The following is a 20,180-nucleotide window of genomic DNA, read 5'->3' on the forward strand; positions in this document are numbered from 1 at the left end:
TTGATGATTAATTTCCGAGACAAAACACTTGTGTGAAGTGTCCTGAGAAGTCGATGGTTGAAGATCCAGTACATTACAAGGCACAGAAGTTGTATGTTCTTTTCGGTTAATTAATCAAATTTTATGTTTCTGCTACTTGTCACAAGGCATCTACGATAGTATCAACTACTAGTAGTAATACATTCATCTAATACTTTAATGGACAATAAAATCTACTTGTCACAAGGTATGTACGATAATAAGTCAGGATCATTCGATAATTTCTCCATAAATTGGCACGGCCGAGGCCTAGTGGGAGCGGTGGTCCACCCACACATCAAACTGTTTGAAAACAAAACGTGTCAGATAAAGAGTGGTGACCCATTTTTGTTGATTATTAGTACTCTTATAAATTTCAAGTCCAAACACTAAAAATGTTCACAGGTGGGATTAAGGTTGATGATTCATTCGATACACATACAAATCAGTTAATAAAATCATATATACTATAATAAAACATATAATATTAATAATTCAAATACAACATTGATATTTTTTCAAAACACATGTTTTATTCGACATTTTAAAAATACATCCACCACGTTAGACAATTTATCAAATTACACAATATTAAACATTTTGAAAGGTTATATATCATATTAAATATTTGATCAAAATACGTATATCAAATATAACTATATTCTTTCTCATTCATATAACATTAACGTTTATTTGTATGTGAATTAAGTTTTATATCTTTTATAGTAGGTTTATATAATAAATAAGTATCTAAAATATATCATCTTTTTCATTTAAGTATTTAAAGTATTTTTTATTAAAATAAGTATCACAAATTATTTTTTTTGATCAAAATATTTACCTATAGTATTTTTTGGTCAGAATAGGTACCTAAAGTATTTAATTTTTTTCATACGAGTAACTAAAATATTCTTTAATTAATGTTACTTGTCAACTTTTTTAGAGTTTAGATGAAATTTTTTGAAAAGTTTAGGTACCTATTTTGACATAAAATAATTTAAGTATCTATTTTGACTAAAAAATAACTTTATGTATTTGTTTCGATCAAAAAATACTACAAGTATTTAAATAAAAAAGAGAGTATACTTTAAGTACTTATTTATGATAAAAATATTTATAGTATTAACGCTAAAAGTTTCTGTAAATGTCTTCGTATCAACTTTCTTATGTTTTTTTTCTTTCGAAACTCAATAAGACAGAAAGTTCTACGGTGCGACACCTTTAATATATAACTAAAAAAATGCGTTATCGATTTTGTTATTATTTAAATAAAAAATCGGTAAAAAGTTACATAAAATATTATTATTTTTACCTAAAATACCAATATTTTTTTAACATTTCCGGTAAAGTACCCAACAATAATAAAACCTGTAGTACTTTACCGGTTTTGTTAACAAAATCGGTAAAACGTCTAATAATAATAACAAAACCGATAACATATTTTTTTTTAACTGTATATTAAGACTGTCGCACATGATCATTTCCCTATTAATACATTTGGGTTCCAAACGTTCCTATTAAACTCACCCACAGGCCTCAAAGTCCACAGCCAATACTTAAGCCGACAAATTAGTACAGGTCCTTGTCTTACTCAAAATCAAGTACGAGGCCCCTAAACATTTAATATCTGGGCCTAATCAACCCTATGTTTTTAGGTCTTACGCATGCAAGATTTTTTTAAACTTGTGCTGTAAGTCTTAACTTTTTACACACCACTTAAATTGTTCATAATCCTCAAATTCTGGAATTCGAGTCCTATTCGATTAAGTACATATATATCTAACACTAAGTCGATTTACTCTTAATTCAATTATCATATTTTAATATTATAATATTTGGAAGGACGTGAATTTAAATTGACTGATCATTAAGTTTAGGGTAAAGTATATAAATAGTCCCTTGACTATATAATATTATTTTATTAAGTCCATCGACTATTAAAAGTTATAAAATAGTCATCCGATTAAAGAGAGTTGTTTTTTAATCCCTCGACTATTAAAAGATATAAAATAGTCACCTAACTATTCATTATGTTCCAAACTCGTCATTTTTCGTTAAAAATTTGTCGACAATTTGAGTTGTGCGTTAACTTATTGACTGAGATATGATAAAATCTAATCTCATAATCTCAAATGACTATCATATCTCAGTCAATATGCTAACGTCAAACTCAGATAACCGTTAATTTTGAACGAAAATGACGATTTAGAACATAATAAATAGTCAAGTGACCATTTTACAATTTTTGATAGTCGAGGGACTCGATAAAGCAGCTCCCTGTAGTTAAGTGACCGCTTTCTAAATTTTAATAATTAAGAGATTCAATAAAATAATATCTTATAGGGATCATTCACCCTAAAGTTTATTGCTTATTTTTATAAGAATAATTTGTAATTGACACAATTATTACGTTTGTTATTTTAAACATAATAACACAAATTTTATTTGGGCTCAAAGTCTAAACATAAGCTCGAAACAAATTAAGCTAGCCCTAACTATTATAATATTATAATCAAAACTTCTAATAAATTATTTAATACATAAGTCAATTTAATAATAAACACCATTTCTTCGGGTGTACCAAAAGCCAAGAGATGTTTCCATGAATATAATGGAAAAGCCATCTAATCCGATTCCTTTTTCTGCATACGACTAAATCACAAACGTCAGATCCAACTCTGGGGGCTGCCATCATTTTCATGTATGAGTTACATATTTAATATTTGGCTTAATACTTATATATTTAATATTTAGATTAATACTAAAATAAGTGTCCAAACTATACCTCAATTCTTATGACTAAATTATAAAAAATATTATTATATTTATAAACGTTTATTATATTTAATATTTCATGTATCTAACGTTATTATTTTAGGTGTCCGGGCCGTCAACGATGTTAATTTCTCCTATTAAATAACACATGTCACAATGTGGTGATTTTTAAATTTATTTTTTAAAAATATTATTATATTTATAAAAAAAACTCTAATTTCTCTTAAATTATAAAAAAAACCCAAAATCCCCAAATACTATTATTAACTACTCGTTGCTACCATTTTCGGCCATGACCATCGCCAATGATGTAGTCCCTGCCATCCTCATAGTCTTACGTCATCGTAGTTGTCATCGGTTGGCCATCGAGATCGCGTGGGATCGCGATTTTCATTATAGGGTTCAAAGGGTATAAAACGTTGATTAACCATCGATCGATCACAATTTCATGTAGGTTTTGGTCACTGAGGAGAGGTGAGGTCGAGTGGAGCTTCGTCGATGGCAAAGGGTGACAACCGTCATATGTTTAGGGGTTGAAATGAATGTTTTCAAAGTTTTTGGGTTATTTCAAAATGTTTATGTTTTTCTTTTAAAAAATATATTTTTAATTTTTTTAATTTTAAATAAAATTTTAAAATCACCATATTGTGACACATGTCACTTAGCGTGGGAATTAACGTTGTTGATGGCTCGGACACCTAAAATAATAACGTTTGTAACATTAGGCACTGAGTCAAAAAATAGTTTAGGCAATTATTTGAGAATTGAGGTATAGTTTAGGCACTTATTTTAGTATTAATCCTTAATATTTAATTAATTTTAAATTTCACACTTTTTTTTAAAAAAAATTAAAATTTTAATCTTAACTCAAATAATAAATAAATTATAAGGCTTAAAATTATCAAATTAAAGAATATGAGCTAAATCTACAATAAACTAGTAATTTAATTTAATAAATTTAAAAATTGCTATCTATATAAAGAATTTATTTTAAAATCGAAAAATATAAAAACTAAAAATAATCAAACCATCTATTCAAAGAAAATAATCAAATTATATTACATAGAACAAATTCACAATTTATGTATAATAAAAGTACTATCCATGGAATTTAACCTTAACTTTTAAGTCAAACTTAATACTTTTTTTGATAAGTACAAACCTAATTACCTTTCATCAATATATAAAACACATTTTTTTTTCTTTGGTATATTACGCAGATATTAGTTAAGCTAATGGTCATCGAAAATTCACTTTTTTATTTAGGCATAATGGCGAAAATTGACTATTTGGTGCACAATTCAATCAGCTCACGGACATGGAAGAGTAGGCCCAGGTGTTTCAATTTCATGAAAAAAGCACCCAAAGATTAATAATATATAATTATTATATAAATTCTGACGGAACAGTCCTCTGATTTTCGGTCAAATAATATATAATATAAATTTTATTACTTGGTATAAAATTGTCAAATTAATACAATGGTGGACAAGCCCAATCCTATGATTGTCTAAGCCACCATTGTCGTCGTACCCTTTCCTAGGGGTGCATGATTTGCGGCTCCAAATAAGATATTTTATAATTTTTTTATTCGAGTTTAAAATTTTAAATTAATTTTATATAATTATTAAATTATTTGAATTTTATTCAAAATTTTAAATTAGACAATATTATATATGCATGCACACCGAATAAAATTGTTGCATCCATAAACCGTCACAAACATTTTTTCATTTAATTTTTTAATTAATCTGAGGTAAGTACAAGAGAATATATGTTTTAAGATAATTATCCGTTGATATTGAACGCTCATAACTTTAAGATTCCTAATATTCGAATATGAACCTCAAAGAATAATAACAATTTATTTATTGTGGAAGTCACTCGGTTCTTGATCGTTTGACTTAAGAACACCATTTGGGTATTCCACAATGTTTATCGCTGAAGTTATCAACCTTGAAACATCATCAATTAGCACCTAATTAACAACCCTAAGTAAAAAAAGCAGCCTGAAAGCTACACGTCTATAGGCAACCAAACAAGAAGAAAATAATAAATATATACCTAATCTATAACAAACCAATAAATTAGCAAAACCACAAGTTTTGCATGTAATGACTAATTTGAATAAACCCTTTTTTATTATCATTTCTTGAGCATAATCTGGACAAGCACTTGGACTCGTGAAATTTAGCTGTCTCAAGATCCATAGCACATGCTAAAAGAAAGCTGTGATGTTGGATACACGAATCAGAAGAGCAAACACCAGAAGCATACCCATGCGTATATATGTATGCAGATGACTGATTGTCATTGAAGAAAAGTTTCTATGGATAAGGAATCTTTCATGTTATATTCACTCCTTTCGAATGAAGCATTTACTCTTTTTGATATTTTCTTAAAACTTCCTTTAGAAATGGAAAAAAATTAAAGGGTTGGAATTATATTATTAAAATTTATTATTTTATAATATGTATGCAGATGACTGATTGTCATTGAAGAAAAGTTTCTATGGATAAGGAATCTTTCATGTTATATTCACTCCTTTCGAATGAAGCATTTACTCTTTTTGATATTTTCTTAAAACTTCCTTTAGAAATGGAAAAAAATTAAAGGGTTGGAATTTAATATTATTAAAATTTATTTATTTTATAAAAAGGGAGTGATTGTGTTGTTTTGCCACCTAACAAAATGTCATTCATTGTGTTGTTTTGCCACCTAACATAATGTCATTCATTGGCAGTGACCTAAAAGTGGGGTAACAAAGCAAACTAACCAAAGTACAGAGTCGATTGCAAGTCCCACAACTCAACTGCGAAAGGGAAGATGAAGAACTATGAAAGTAAGTCCCATCTTCCTTTATTTCTCTTTCTCCCCTCCCATTGTCATGTTTTTTCAACAAGAAAAACTTTTTACGTGTAGTGGAAACTTGGCATAACATAAAGGACCCATTTTTAAAGCAACAAAATGTAACAATTCAACAAACCCATATGCCCCTTTTGATTCCTTTAATCTTCTTCATAAAAAAACCCAATCTTTTTGGTGGTTTTTACGGTATAACATCGTAAACTGATACACCACTTCACCAATATTTTCAATTCCCCAACCATCTTAGTATTCAATCTCTGTTTGTTTTTCTCTTTTTAGCCCTTATCTTCCTCGAGTGATTGGTTATTTGACACTTTTTTGTTTGTCAAACTGTAACAAAAGAATGGTTAATTTTCCCCCACCTTTTTCTTCTTGGGATGATGGCAATTAAGGGTCTTACTTGGAATATCCTTTTGTCTCCCATAATTTCGTGCTGTTTCTGATCTGGGATTTATCATATTCTGTTGTTTCTGCATATTCTTCACTCTTTCTCAGGTTATTCTTTAATTCTTTTTAACTTTTTCTTTATTCACTCCACCGCCTACTGCTTTGATATCATTTTGATATCCAGTACTTTTATATATGATTTGTTTTCCTCATTTGATATTTGTTCTCGTTGTTTTCATTGCTTTCATATGATATGAAAATGAGATGAGGCAATTGGATTCTGATCCATGGGGGAAAATTATTTTATGAGATTGTATTTGGGAAATCCATGTTCTTCAGTCAACATCTTCAATGGTTTTGAGTTTTATTGTTAGGGGTCAAAATTCTTATCTATTTTTATGTTAAAAAAATAGTTTTTGGAATATTCAATTCAATAGCCTTGACAGTCAATTGGGATAATGCCTCCGAAAGTGGGAATTTCTCTAAATATCCCACAAGGATCATATCTAACACTATAAACAGTTACTATTTCCTAATTATGGGTTTTTTTCATTTTTGTAATTCCTGATGATTAGCTATAATTGCAGCTCCATTTTTGGTTTTGAAATCGTTTCTGCTTTCCTAATTCTATTACTTGGTGTTGCAGGCAAAAGATTGCCGGCTAGTTAGCAGATAACATTTCAAGTAATGGGTTGGCTGACCAAGATTCTTAAAGGTTCAAGTAATAAAGGGGGATATCATGGGAGATATGAAGCTGATAGAACTTGGGATGAACCTCCCTGTTCAACGGTAATGCTATGCTCTTTATAAGTATTCACTGGTTGCTTGTGTTAGGATGCCGCTGATTCTTATAATAATGATAAGATTTAATTGTAACACCTTCATCTATGCATGTAATGTTGTGATTCATAAACTTCAGTCTGCAATCTGCATGTTCCTGTTTCATTCGTTCATATGAGGTTTTTTCCCTAGTGTTAACTCCGTGAGTCGTTGCTGGGAAATTTTGATGCAGGAAAGTTCAGATGGTTTTGACAAAGATGAAATTGATTGTGCTATTGCACTTTCACTTTCTGAAGAAGATCAAAAAGGCAAGAAAGTAATAGGTATGGTTGCTTTTTTAAAGAGCCGATAATGCGAATGTAAACTGCTTTGAAACCAAAGTTTTTTGTACTAAACTTTGCTGTAAGAAAATTGCCCAAGCTGACAAATTTTAGAATTGGCTCCATTTTATCCTGCTGAACTGGTTCTGAATGTTCGAGATGATCCCCACTTCTTTAACGGCTTAACCATGTCCAAAATGAGTTAATAGAACTCTTCAGTTCTCCTTACAAGGGTCATGCGGTATAGAAAAACAGAGAGTCAAAAGGATAGTGATTCTCTTCATAGGTTTGTGTGTCAGGATTCGGGGGTAGTTTTCAACTTTGTTCCTGCTTTTCAATGTGGTAGAAGTTTATCCATGTATCTACTCTCAAGTTTCCCATTCACTTGTTAGAAGATGAATCTGAACCGGAGGAGGAATCAGATGATGATTTGACAATTGATGAAGGTCATCTAGATGATGAGGACAGCAAGCATGCCGCAGCTCATGATGATGAGGAAGAGGAAAGATATGCTAAAGCTCATGTTGAGGAAGAGGATGACCGATACACCAAAATTCATCCGGAGGAAGATGAAGGTTGTGCAAAAGTTCAATTGGAAGAAGATGAACAACTTGCTAAGGCAATTCAAGAAAGTTTGAATGTGGAGTCTCCCCCTCGTTATGATCATGGGGGTTTATTTTCACCTTATCCCATCTTTTCATCTAGTTACAGGTAATTACTCACAATTAACTTTTTTGAATTACATTCTTATTGATTTTGAAATCGACTAATGTAGAAGAAGGAAGTTGATCTATAGTAAATGCATTGTTGAGAAAGTCGTTAAAATTGCTTAGGGCTTACTTGTAGACATCAATATCAAACCTACTAACACGGTTTTTACCATCTTTACACTCCTTAGAGAACTTAATACAAAATAATCAGATTTCTGTTTCATTACCTCTTTTATTCTTTCCTTCTTCAGTTAATTTCCTTAGATTATAAGTTACAACACATATGAAGCCTGATCTTGTTTACAAAATGATGCTGCTTGCAGAACCTGTGCCGGTTGCCACAGTGAGATCGGTCATGGACGATATCTTAGTTGCATGGGTTCTGTTTGGCATCCAGAATGTTTCCGCTGTCATGCTTGCAACCAGCCAATTAATGATTATGAGGTCTATATGTCATCTAATTTTCCTATATTCATGATCCTACTTTGTACTGTACTTGGTTTGCAGGCGTGTGTTTTGTATATAACCTAATCTTGAAGTTTATTTTCTGGTATAGTTTTCAGTTTCAGGGAATCGACCTTTTCACAAACCCTGCTATAAAGAGCAACATCATCCAAAATGTGATGTTTGCAGGAAATTTGTAAGTGCTAAACCCATCTCAAGGTCTTATCAACATTATTTATTTTGCATAAGCAGGTTTTCGTATCTGATCTCGTTATATAATATAAGTGTGATACTGACTAGCTGTGCATCTAATTCTACTCGGTAACTAGATGATTCATCAGTAGTTGAAGAAAGAAGTGTTGATTAGGGTTCTTTTTAATCAAATATTGTGATTAGTAAATCGAATAAATCGATGAGGTAAGCCTGGTAGGCTTCTTTAACCTAATTCAAGATTATTTCCAGCATATGCTAACTATTCTGAAGAGGCATTTTTAAACATACCTATTAGCCCATCATAGGCTTCTTAATCCGAAGAAACTGCTGTAAGCTGGTCGACGACTAAACCACAGTTCATGTGTTCTTGGAATTTTAAGATACGTGATATTTCGGCGGCCGTTTTATTTTCAAGTCTAGGACCATGTGTTATCTAGTTTAAGCATTAACCTGTTGGACATTTAGTTAATTGTCTTCTCTTCCCATGGTAATAATTAGATGCTGACATCATTTCTTTCGACAGATACCGACAAATCCAGCAGGTCTAATTGAGTATAGGGCACATCCCTACTGGATGCAAAAGTACTGCCCCTCACATGAGCATGATGGCACCCCTCGCTGTTGTAGTTGTGAAAGAATGGAGGTGAGTTGAAAGAATGTTCCTTTTTATTTTAGAAATGGGAACAAAGAGAAGGGAATGGAATCCTTCTGTAGTTACTCAAAAAATATATCTTTAATAAACCCTCGTAATGGTTGCAGCCGGCTGATACAAAATATTTATCGCTTGATGATGGTCGAAAGCTGTGCCTAGAGTGTCTAGATTCCGCAATTATGGACACTCATGAATGCCAGCCTCTTTACCTTGAAATCCAAGAATTTTATGAAGGATTAAATATGAAAGTGGTACAACAGGTTCCTTTACTTCTTGTTGAGAGGCAAGCTCTAAACGAAGCAATGGAGGGAGAAAAGAATGTAAGGGCTAAACATGAGAAGTTTACCTCTCAGAGGAAATTACCTTAGTCTTGTTTCACGTAACCTTTTAACTTTGGACAGGGCCATCATCACTTACCTGAAACTAGAGGACTATGCTTGTCCGAAGAACAGACAGTTACCACTGTATGAAATTTCCTCGCAGATTCTTCTGAACTCCTGTAGTGCAGTTTTATCAAGATTCCTTAATGTTGAAATAGATTTGCACGTTTATTTGATTCCAATCATCAGGTCTTGAGGAGGCCAAGGATTGGAGCAGGCTATAGGTTCATAGACATGATTACTGAGCCTCACCGGCTAATTCGACGATGTGAAGTTACAGCTATTCTCATTTTGTATGGTCTTCCTAGGTATTATCTCGCATCTCGTTTCAGTGCTGTATTATTGTTATTTTTACCTACGATATGGCTGGCTGAAAACGATAAAATTTCTGTGTATATACAGGCTGCTGACAGGATCTATCCTGGCTCATGAGATGATGCACGCTTGGCTTAGGCTTAATGGTGTTAATCTGTTCTATAAGTCTATGATCAATGGTTGCAATTCTTTTAATCTTATGGAATGAACTACTAACAAAGCGGGAACTTTGACAGGTTATCCGAATCTGAGTCCAGAAGTGGAAGAAGGAATATGTCAGGTTTTGGCACATATGTGGTTGGACTCTGAGATCTACGCTGCATCGGGAAGTGATGCAGCTTCTTCCTCGTCCTCATCATCGTCACCATCGACATTGTCACCATCATCTTCCACATCGTCAAAGAAAGGCAAGCGATCCGATTTTGAGAAGAAACTTGGTGGCTTTTTCAAGCACCAGATCGAGTCGGATTCATCCGCAGCTTATGGAGAGGGATTCAGGTTAGGTAATCAAGCAGTGAACAAGTACGGTCTTAAGAGTACACTCGATCATATTCGGATGACTGGAAGCTTCCCTTTCTGATTCGCAAAACTGAATGATAACCGGTCGTTCTTTTAAACACAGTCGGAGATCCGGATTCCTGTCTATTAAAATATTATACATTAAAGAGAAAAAAATACAGAATTAATACATGATAGAACTGAATAAGCAAATGAAAATGGGTTCATTTGCGACTATTGTAATTTTCTCCTCACGGTATGTTGCTAGTTATTACACTGTACTTGAATACTATTAAACCATAAGAAATAGAATAATACAAATACATGTAATATATATTTTACCTCGTAGCATCTTTTGTTTATTTCTCTTTCCCTAAACATCAAGATTAAGAGCCTCAATCTGCTACCATTGTCATTGCAAATGAAAGAGGCTGCCATTACAATTTCAAAGGAGCCCGTATTTAAGCCATTGAACACATTTTAAGCAGCAGATTCTAGGAACTCAACTTTTCTGCGACGGGTTTCTCATAAATCTCTCATGCAGGCCATGTGTTATTTTAAATTATTTTTAAATATGATTTTTTGTGATTAAATGGCCAGATTATTTTCATGTGATAATATAAATTTATGGGAGAATAATAAGATTAAAATAATGAAATTTTTAAATATAAAAAAGTTGAATTGATTATGTTATTATTTTTAGTTATTTTAAATTAAAAATTAGCTGAATAATCTGTATAATTTTTAAGGATTAAAATTATTATTTTGTCAAGTCATATCACTATTTTTGGCCAATATTTAACTATTAGTGACATTTATAATAATATTTTAAGGATTAAAATTATGAGTACAAAGCTGGGATTTCAGATGAGTATTCTCTGTGCTTGTTCTTCTGTTCGTTTTCTTGCTTCTATTTTAGATTCTTTGTCAAGAACTACCGTTTGATCACAAGAACGTTTGAATCGTGTTGCCTCATAGCTTGAAGAGTGAACTAGTGATCCGTTTTGGTGTTCTTTGAGTCTAAGATAGAGTTACACTGAATTTGTCGTGATTCTTTATAACGTTATAGTAGCCTACTGGTTCGTTTGTTCTCCTGTGATCGCGTGCTTTCTTATCTCTTGAATGCAGTTTCGTAAGGTTGGTGTTGAGGTTTGTTCTCTGCTGATTTTATCTTGTTCACCATCTGTTTGTTGTTTTGTCTATGAGGAAAAAATAATTCAGTTTTGTTTTATTTGGCTACAACAATCTCCCACTCAAGAGTCCACTGGTAATTCCTATAGAGAGTTCTATGTAACATCCCAAAATATTAGAGAGTTCTATGTAACATCCTAAAATATGGGTTGGTAGTTCAGGTCGGTAATCAGGTAATTTCTACAATTTCTGATAAAATATTATTTTAAATTTCTAAAATTATAAATATTATTAGGAAGTGGTTAAAGAATTTTTGGAATATTAAATATGATATTTTATAAATATAAAAATGGATTTTATGAAGTTATTAAATTAAAAATATTGATTTTAGTGACTAAATTATAAAAAGATCAAATATCAAAATCTATGAAGTTAGGATTTTCCTTCCAATTTTAACCATGAGTCTCATTTCTTTTTTTATTTTTATTTTTTATTTTTCTATCTAGATTTATCCTCTTAAATTCATTCTCCTTTTCATTCCTAATTTCATTTACTGTTCTTTTTATTCTCTCATCCAAATACTATTATAATTCTTTTCAAAATCTCTCAAAAGCTCTTCCATGGCTTAAAATATTCTTTCTCGTTTCTATTAATTTGTATTTGATTTTTACTCCTTTCATATTGATCTTTTCTCTTCAATCAAGGTTGCTTCATTTCCTTCTTTCTTGTTGTTTTCTCTCTCTTCTTTCTTGGTGTTACCATTATTTATCTTCTTTATCTCATCATCTTCTTTTTCTAGCAAGGTAATTCTCTTTTATTTGGTTCCTTTTGTTCTTCGATGATTAATGATCCAATGTGTTAATGATCTTGATTAATCATTTCTTTTAAAGAGGAGATTATGAAATAAAATTGATTTTCAGAGGTATTTAATGTGCTAATTTTCTTGATCATTTTTAAGGTTTTCTTGTGACTATTAAGGTGTTTATGATGATATTATAATCATAATAAATAAGTTTTTCAATCACAATTTCGATATGGAATTTTTAAAATAAGCTTGATTTCGACATTTTTTGAAAATTCAAGAATTTGTATTGATTGTTGCCATTTTGAGGTTTCTAGTTGTGTTTAATTGTTGATATTAGTTGTTCTTGATCAGATATTTTTGGGGAAGAGTAGTGTAGATCGAATCAGAGGTTTAGAGAGTTGTTTCAATAAGATTTTCGGTAATTTCGATCTTTTCGTTCTATTTTGGAAATAGAAAATTCTTCTATGTTTTGGATGAGATTTTGATGTGTTATTTTATTTTCTAAGGTGCCTAATGTGTGTATGATTGAGGAAAAATGGTGCATCAATTTATTATAATCGTTTGGCTAGCTTTTGGGGTTGAATTGCGTGGTTGCACCATCAAGGTGAGTTGTTACCCATTCGTTTATGATGAACATGTTCAATGTTGAATGAATGTTTAGTTATGTGTGAACTCTAAATTTTAAGTTCTAAAGTTGGTATACTTGATGTTGATAATTGATTGTGTGAATTCATGATGTGTAGAGTAATGTATGTGAACAAAGTGAGCATATATCTTATGACATGATTTATGTAACATTGGAAGTGAATGATCATTTTGAGGACATGCATATAAGTATGTGAAGTGTGATTCAATATAAATTGAAAGAATATGATTGAGATAAATATGTGAATTATGATATGTTAATTGTATGTTGTGATGCATTGGAAGCAAGTGATATTTACAAGCATGAGTATTAAAGTATGTTGAATAAGAGTTATGATATCATGAAGTATGTGATCATTGTTAGTGTATATATGACATGATATGATGGCTATGAATTATGGTGCTTTGGAAGAATGTGGTTCATGGAATGTGAATTGAAAATATGCAATTGATATGGAATGTGATATTAAACTTTGACTTGTGTATTGAATATATGTTACAAATGATGCATGGTAGTTTTGAAAGTGCATTTTGAAAGCGTATATATATGAATGTTTTAAGGATGAGTGGAACAATTTCATTATCCATGGATGAGTGAGCAACTTGTTGTCCATATAAAGTTAACCATGACAATCATTTTCGGTAAGTATTTCAAAATGTGTTTGAAAATGTATGTGTATAAGCTATGCAACATTTGATAACCACTCTTGGTGAACTTGGATTAATTGACTATTTGTTCTTAATGGGACATTTGGATATGAAAGACATGCATAAGAAAGAGTACTATATGGTTTTCTATATGTGTGTGAACAAAGGGTTATACAGGGTAAGGTTGGTGCGTTGAGCAATACTTCGAGAAGATTATGGGGTAAGGTTGGTTCGTTGAGCTTAGCTCTGAAAGTCGTGGTTTTGGACCTAAGTGAGTCCACAAATAATAGGAGTCAAATGGAGTTTTTTTATCCAATGAGTGAGTTGTGTTTTGAACAAAAGACCATTGATCTTAAATGGAAACAATGTATGTGTTGTATGTGATTTCACCGAAAAGGTAATTGTATATATGTGCATGTGATTTACTACAAGGTATATGATGATGTCAAGCATGTTTATAATCTAAATTTTGTATGCATTTATGATGCATTAAGTGAACATTGAACCATGACATTATGGTATGATCATTAAAGTAAAAACAAATATGATTTCCTTTAGCCTTGGCATGTACACCATATTTGAATGTTTAGTCATTCATCGAACTTTATCTCACACTAGTTGTCTAATATTTTTCAGATCTTTACTTGTCGATTTGAGAGCTTGAGGGACAAGACACTTGGTGGTGATCAAAGCAAGGGAGTTTTTGTAAAGTTATTTTGAACCTTGGTTTTATTTTGAGGCAATTGGATCTTTAATTGAGCTTTATGTTGATTTGTTCTCGTGACACTTGCTAATGCATATAAGTGACCTATAATGACTTATGTTATACTTTGATTATTAAATGAATAATGAAATGATGAATTTTGATGTAAGATTACATGTTATGCAATATTACTAAGTATGCCTAAGTTGGTCAAAGTATGATTTATACCTTAAGTACATGGCTTGATCACCTAGACAAGTTATAGTAAGATGACATAATATGAAAGACTCATATAAAGTATAAAACGACCAATAATGCACAAAATGGTTAGGTAACTTGACTTTAAGTTGATTTTCTATGCAAAATTTGATTTTGAATGTTAAATACTTGTATGTTATGTTAAATGATGTTGTGAAGCATGCTACATATGTATTATGACATGTTCTAAGTGGTTTAAGAGTGTTCAAGCATGTTCGTAGACCCTAGGATCGATTGTATGGCCAATTGACTGCATGTTCATGCACATTAATATGTATTTTCCAGAAAAAGGATTGATCCCTTCCTCAAAATGATCGATCCCTTCAGGTAAAGAATCAATCCCTCCCCTAAAGAATCGATCCCTACCTCAATTTTTAGCTACTGTTTTGCAAAGGATATATCCCTGTGAAAAGGGATTTAATCAATTAAAATAAGTGAAATTGCATTCATTAATGACCTAAAGTTTTCTGTAAGTCCTTGGATGGTCCGTAAACTTTAAAATTTGTTCAATTTGGTTCATAATTTGATTTCTTAATTAAATATTGGTTTTAAGTTGGATTTGGTTGAAGTTTTATCTATGACTCTATAATAATAATTTCATAATGTAACCTTAAATTTTATATTTTTGGTTTATTTTCATATTTTGAAAAGTTTACATTTTAGTCCCTATATTAAGTATGTTCAATTAGATCTCTAAACGATGTCCGAATTAAGCTAAAATTTTGTATGTGACTAATTAAAGGATAATAATTCATATTGGAAAGTTTAAATTCTATTATTTCATGAATTTGATAATGACATGTGAAATGACTATTTTACCCCTACATAGTTAATAATGTTTATCTTATGATGCATGATTGTATGAATGTCGTAATCATGATTATGTTATATGTCATCGATGTGTATTGTATGATGAATGATTTATTTTAATTATTTTCTCTTAGCACACATGATTAAGGTTTTTGTTATGCCCGACAAGATTATATTCTAATGTACGCTCAGGTATTCAGGTTATTTTTCGTGACCATGTATGAGGTGTTACACTTTTAAAGTAATGCGGTTTCTTTAGCTGTATCTACTGTTTTTGCATTAGCTCATACTGTTTTTCCAGCGACTTTTTATGTTTCTCCCAATATAATGAGTGACAATACTCTTCTACAGAGGCTACTCATCATATTACGAATAACTTGTCTACTCTCAATTTAGGTACTGTTTATACAAGTAACAATACTCTTCTTATGGGTAATGATGAAGGTATTAAAATTACAAGTATAGGATAAAGGTCTTTGTATACTCATACAAAACCTCTGCATTTACAAAATTTGTTGCACATTCCTAATATAACGAAAAATATGATGTATGTATCACACTTTTCTCGTGATAATAATATGTTTATGGAGTTTCATCCGAATGAGTGCTTTGTGAAGGATGCGCAGACTCGAACTGTTCTACTAAGGGGAAAGCTCACGCCCGAAATACTTTATCAAATGCTTCCTTATGACACTAGTGAAGTTCATCCCAAGTCATAAAATGTGTCTAAATCTCAAGATACTTTAGTTTTGTGGCATAATCGTTTGGGTCTCCCTTCTCACAATGTACTCAAAACCATTCTTGATGCTTGTAAGTTGTTATGAATAAGAATAAAACTCCACATGTTTTTTCTGCATGTTTACAAGGAAAACCTCATAAACTTCAATTTTCTAGATCTCTAACTGAGTATACGGAACATTTTTAGCTAGTTGTCTCTGATGTTTGGGGTCTAGCGGATATTAATTAGCAAGGTTTTGTTTATTATGTGTTGTTTATTGACATATTTAGTCGACATACATGGTTGTATTTGTTGAAAAGGAAATCCAAGGTTGTGCAATGTTTTATTATTTTTTATAAAATGATTGAAGTCCAGTTTGGATACAAGGTTAAGGCTTTGCAAATAGATGAAAGTAGGGAGTATGAAGCTTTATCAGATTGGTTTCTTTTTGTGAGTTTTGTTATTTTTTAAATTAAATATTAGTTTCCTACCTTATCTCTAACTCTAGTATCCTAGTTTGTAGAAAAGATAACTTCTAACTTATATAGGACTCTCATCCACTACTTGTATAAAACCCCTCTTATATCGTATTATCATTCACACAAAAAATAATAAAAAAGATTTTGTTCTTCCAATAAACCCTATTTATACATGGTATAAATTTAGGTTTGATCCTTTATTGCTTCGGCCACGATGGTAAATCCCCTCTCGTTCGATATTCATCATGCGGCTGAGTATTCTATCTCTCAGTCGCTTCCTGCGAATTTTGGTTCTTCACCAATTATGTTGGACAAGGAGATGAGTTTATCCTCAACATGGAGTATTGGCTAGAAATAGAATCAGAATCCTGAGCCCAAACACGCTTGTGTTATCTGTGAAGGTAGTCCCGACTTTGCTCTATTATCTTCTTTGCCTGATTTTGTTTCATGGATTGTTGATTTGGGGGTGACCATATGATAGACGATTTCAATCTCTTTCAAAGTTAACATAAATATGTGTCCTCTTGTGGTGTCTGAACAACCGATGGTTCTCTTTCACCTATTGTGGGCAATGACACTTTTCGAATTAATCACCACATTGTTTTATCTATTATTCTCCTCGTTCTGAATTTGGCTTGTAATATTCTTTCAGTTAGGAAATTACCTGTGGATTTACGTTGAACTTCTTGTTTTAATTATGATATTTGTGAATTTTAGGATTTGAACTCGAGGATGGTGATTGGCAATGCCAGATGTCGTGGCGAGCTTTACATCCTTAAAGCGTTAGGTCAACCTAGTTTTTGTTATCTTGCAAAAGATGTTTCCCGAACTTTTCATTAATAAAAATCCAACGTCTTTTTCTTGTGATATTTGTCCTCTTACGAATCACATTTGCAGTTCATATCCTTATTCTCCATCTTGCTCGCCTAAGCCTTTTTCATTAAGTTATATTGACATTTGGGGATCTTCTAGTGTCAAAGGTTTAAATGAAGTTCGTTGATTTGCTTCTTTTATTGATGACCATTCTCGTACTACATGAACTTTTCTCATGAAGGATAAATATGAGGCTGGTGACATTTTTCAACGCTTCCATAAAATGATTGAGAACCAATTTCACAATTCTATTGGCATATTTAAATCCAATAATAGTAGTGAATATTTCTCTCACTCGTTGGGTTCCTTTTTTAGGAAAATGGAATTGTCCATCTCACTTCTTGTGTCGATACCCCTCAACAAAATGGGGTAGCCGAACGTAAAAATTGTAATATTCTTGAGGTAACTCAGTCACTTCTTTTTTCTACTATGTACCTAAATACCTTTGGGGTGAGGCTTTCCTAACCGCCAATTTTTTCATTAATCGTATGCCTAGTAAAATTCTTGAATTTCAATGTTCCCGAGATATTCTTTCTCAATTTTTCCTCATTTTAAACATTTCACTACTTTTATTCCTATTCGTGTATTTTGTTGTACAACTTTTTTCCATGATCATAACCACTCTAAGTCTAAGCTTGATCCTTTAGTAATTCAATGTGTCTTTTTTGGGTACTCATCTCTTCAAAAAGGTTATCGATGCTACTCTCCTTCTACCAAAAAATTCTTCACTTCTATGGATGTTAATTTCCTTGAACATAAATAGTTTTTCTCTAAGATTAAAATTCAGAGGGAGAATGAGTGTGAATTTCATCTTTTTTAATTAAAATTGAACTTAAAATGCCTTGAATCCTAGGTTAGGAGTTTCAGGTTAACTCGATTGGGCCTTGGAATAAATCCTCTAGCTTGTAGGAAGCCTAGACCCAAGTTTAAATGGAATTGGGCTTGGTTTGACCCAACATGAGCAAAAAAGGAGTGTTTTTAATTGGTGATTGAAATATGGAGAACTAAGAGAGCTATTATACCAAAAATATTTGCAAATGCTAAATTTCATTAAAACATATTGATATCATATCTGCACCCTCCTCACATCTTATTTTCTTCACACATTGTCTTCTTCCTCTTATTATTCTCTATTTCAAACTCTTTTATCTCCCTAACTTTCCAAAGAAAATGTGCAAACTTTATAGTATTTTATGACTTACTGGCAACCTCAAGGTAAAAAACTTAATCTCTGTTCTCCAAACTTCATTTCAAGCCCTCTCTTGCATGTTTTGGTTAAGGATATCAAATATGATCTTAATGGGGGGGGGGTTTAGAAACCTAAGTGAAACCAACTCATTTTTTTTGGAGATTCAAACCTTAAGAAATATTCTAAACTCTTTTATAAACTCCTCAATAATGTTAGTAACACTTGTGGTTAATTCTTGTCTAGTAAGAAAAGTGGAATAAAGCTCCAAGGCTAAGGGAAAAGGGAAGCTAGTTCTTGGTTAAACTTTGAGTGTTCCTAATAGCTTAGAAACTCAAGGTAACTCACTTCTAACTCACTCTACTACAATGTTGATCATTAGGTTAATTTGTTAGCTTGCATGAGTCATGAAGCATGTTCATGGTAGAATTCAGTGTTTTGTGTTTTCCAGTATGTTTATGAACCTATTATGACCCCTATTATCAAACATAACACTCTAATAATAGTTAAATACCTCATTAGGACATTTGGGAGTGTTTGAGAGTATTTTTCATGCCCAAAACAAGGTATTTCTGGGCACGAGTATCGTTACTGGAAGAATAATAATATTGTTCTTTAGATTCTAAAAATAAGGGTTTTTAGATTAGAAGTATCGATACTCATACAATCGGTATTGATATTGTAGGTGAGGTATTGATACTCAAAGGGTGGTATCGATACCAAGTTCACTCAGTAGATTTTAGTAGCCATTTTTGGTATCGACACTCATAGGGGTATCGATACCAAGGGTAGAGTATCGATACTCCCCAACAAGGGTATCGATACTAAGGTATTTTTTTCAAAACATCGAAGCCAAATTTAGTATCGGTACTTAGAAAAGTATCGATACCTCAGACCATGAGTATCAATACTCAAACTAGAGTATTAATACCAACCATTTCCTATCAGCCTTTACTAAATTAGTAGTATCGATACCCATAGGTTAGTATCGATACTGAAGGGCTTAGTATCGTTACCCATGAACTTTTTGGGTAAAAAACCCAAGGGTTTTTAAGGGATACATTTGAGGGACCCAACAATATCAAAACGCCATGAAATAAAACAAAAAGTGAGAACAATAATAAACTCAGAACAATTAGAAACAATAACAACTAGGATAACATAAAACTAGCGTTGCTTGATGCTCAGGACATAGTCAAGGCACCCGAGTTACTTTAACAGATAACGATCGTACATTTCAAATACCCCAGTCAGTGCTAAAGCACTTCAACTGCCAATTGGGGGCAGATGCCCCAAGACTTGACGGAGTAAATTGACTGGGTGTATGTTTTTTATGCAGTTTTGAATCTCACCCCAGATTATGGGTATATAGGAATGCTATAGGGGTGTGTGAGTTCCGAGATGCATAACCCTCAGCCACAACATGATGCTTACCCTAACATATCATATAAACATCTTATGTCTTTACACCTATGCCTCCTACATGTTTATTTAGTGAATACATGTAGTATATTATAATTATTAGTGTGACACTGAGCGCGTAAGCTCATCGTTCAGAATATGT

At 32.0% G+C, this 20,180-nt stretch overlaps 1 protein-coding gene across 3 annotated transcripts; it reads left to right on the plus strand.

Moving 5' to 3' along the window:
* The first annotated feature begins 5,540 nt into the window (after positions 1-5,540).
* On the plus strand, positions 5,541-10,614 carry LOC120130468 (protein DA1-related 1-like). Of its 3 annotated transcripts, none has more exons than XM_039147697.1 (12): positions 5,541-5,635; positions 6,695-6,837; positions 7,061-7,151; positions 7,541-7,859; positions 8,182-8,302; positions 8,415-8,498; positions 9,039-9,158; positions 9,275-9,487; positions 9,569-9,631; positions 9,737-9,855; positions 9,950-10,008; positions 10,099-10,614. In XM_039147697.1, the coding sequence occupies exons 2-12, from the start codon at positions 6,736-6,738 to the stop codon at positions 10,440-10,442; spliced, it is 1,635 nt and encodes a 544-aa protein (XP_039003628.1). In that variant the 5' UTR covers positions 5,541-5,635; positions 6,695-6,735; the 3' UTR covers positions 10,443-10,614. The 3 variants fall into 3 exon arrangements, with proteins under 3 accessions (XP_039003628.1, XP_039003629.1, XP_039003627.1); XM_039147698.1 differs by lacking the exon at positions 5,541-5,635 and adding an exon at positions 5,933-6,007; XM_039147696.1 differs by lacking the exon at positions 5,541-5,635 and adding an exon at positions 6,037-6,156.
* The last annotated feature ends 9,566 nt before the right edge of the window (positions 10,615-20,180 follow it).

This window comes from Hibiscus syriacus, unplaced genomic scaffold (genome assembly GCF_006381635.1).
Source record: "Hibiscus syriacus cultivar Baekdansim isolate YM2019G1 unplaced genomic scaffold, ASM638163v2 tig00110548_pilon, whole genome shotgun sequence".
In the NCBI taxonomy this organism is placed as follows: domain Eukaryota; kingdom Viridiplantae; phylum Streptophyta; class Magnoliopsida; order Malvales; family Malvaceae; genus Hibiscus; species Hibiscus syriacus.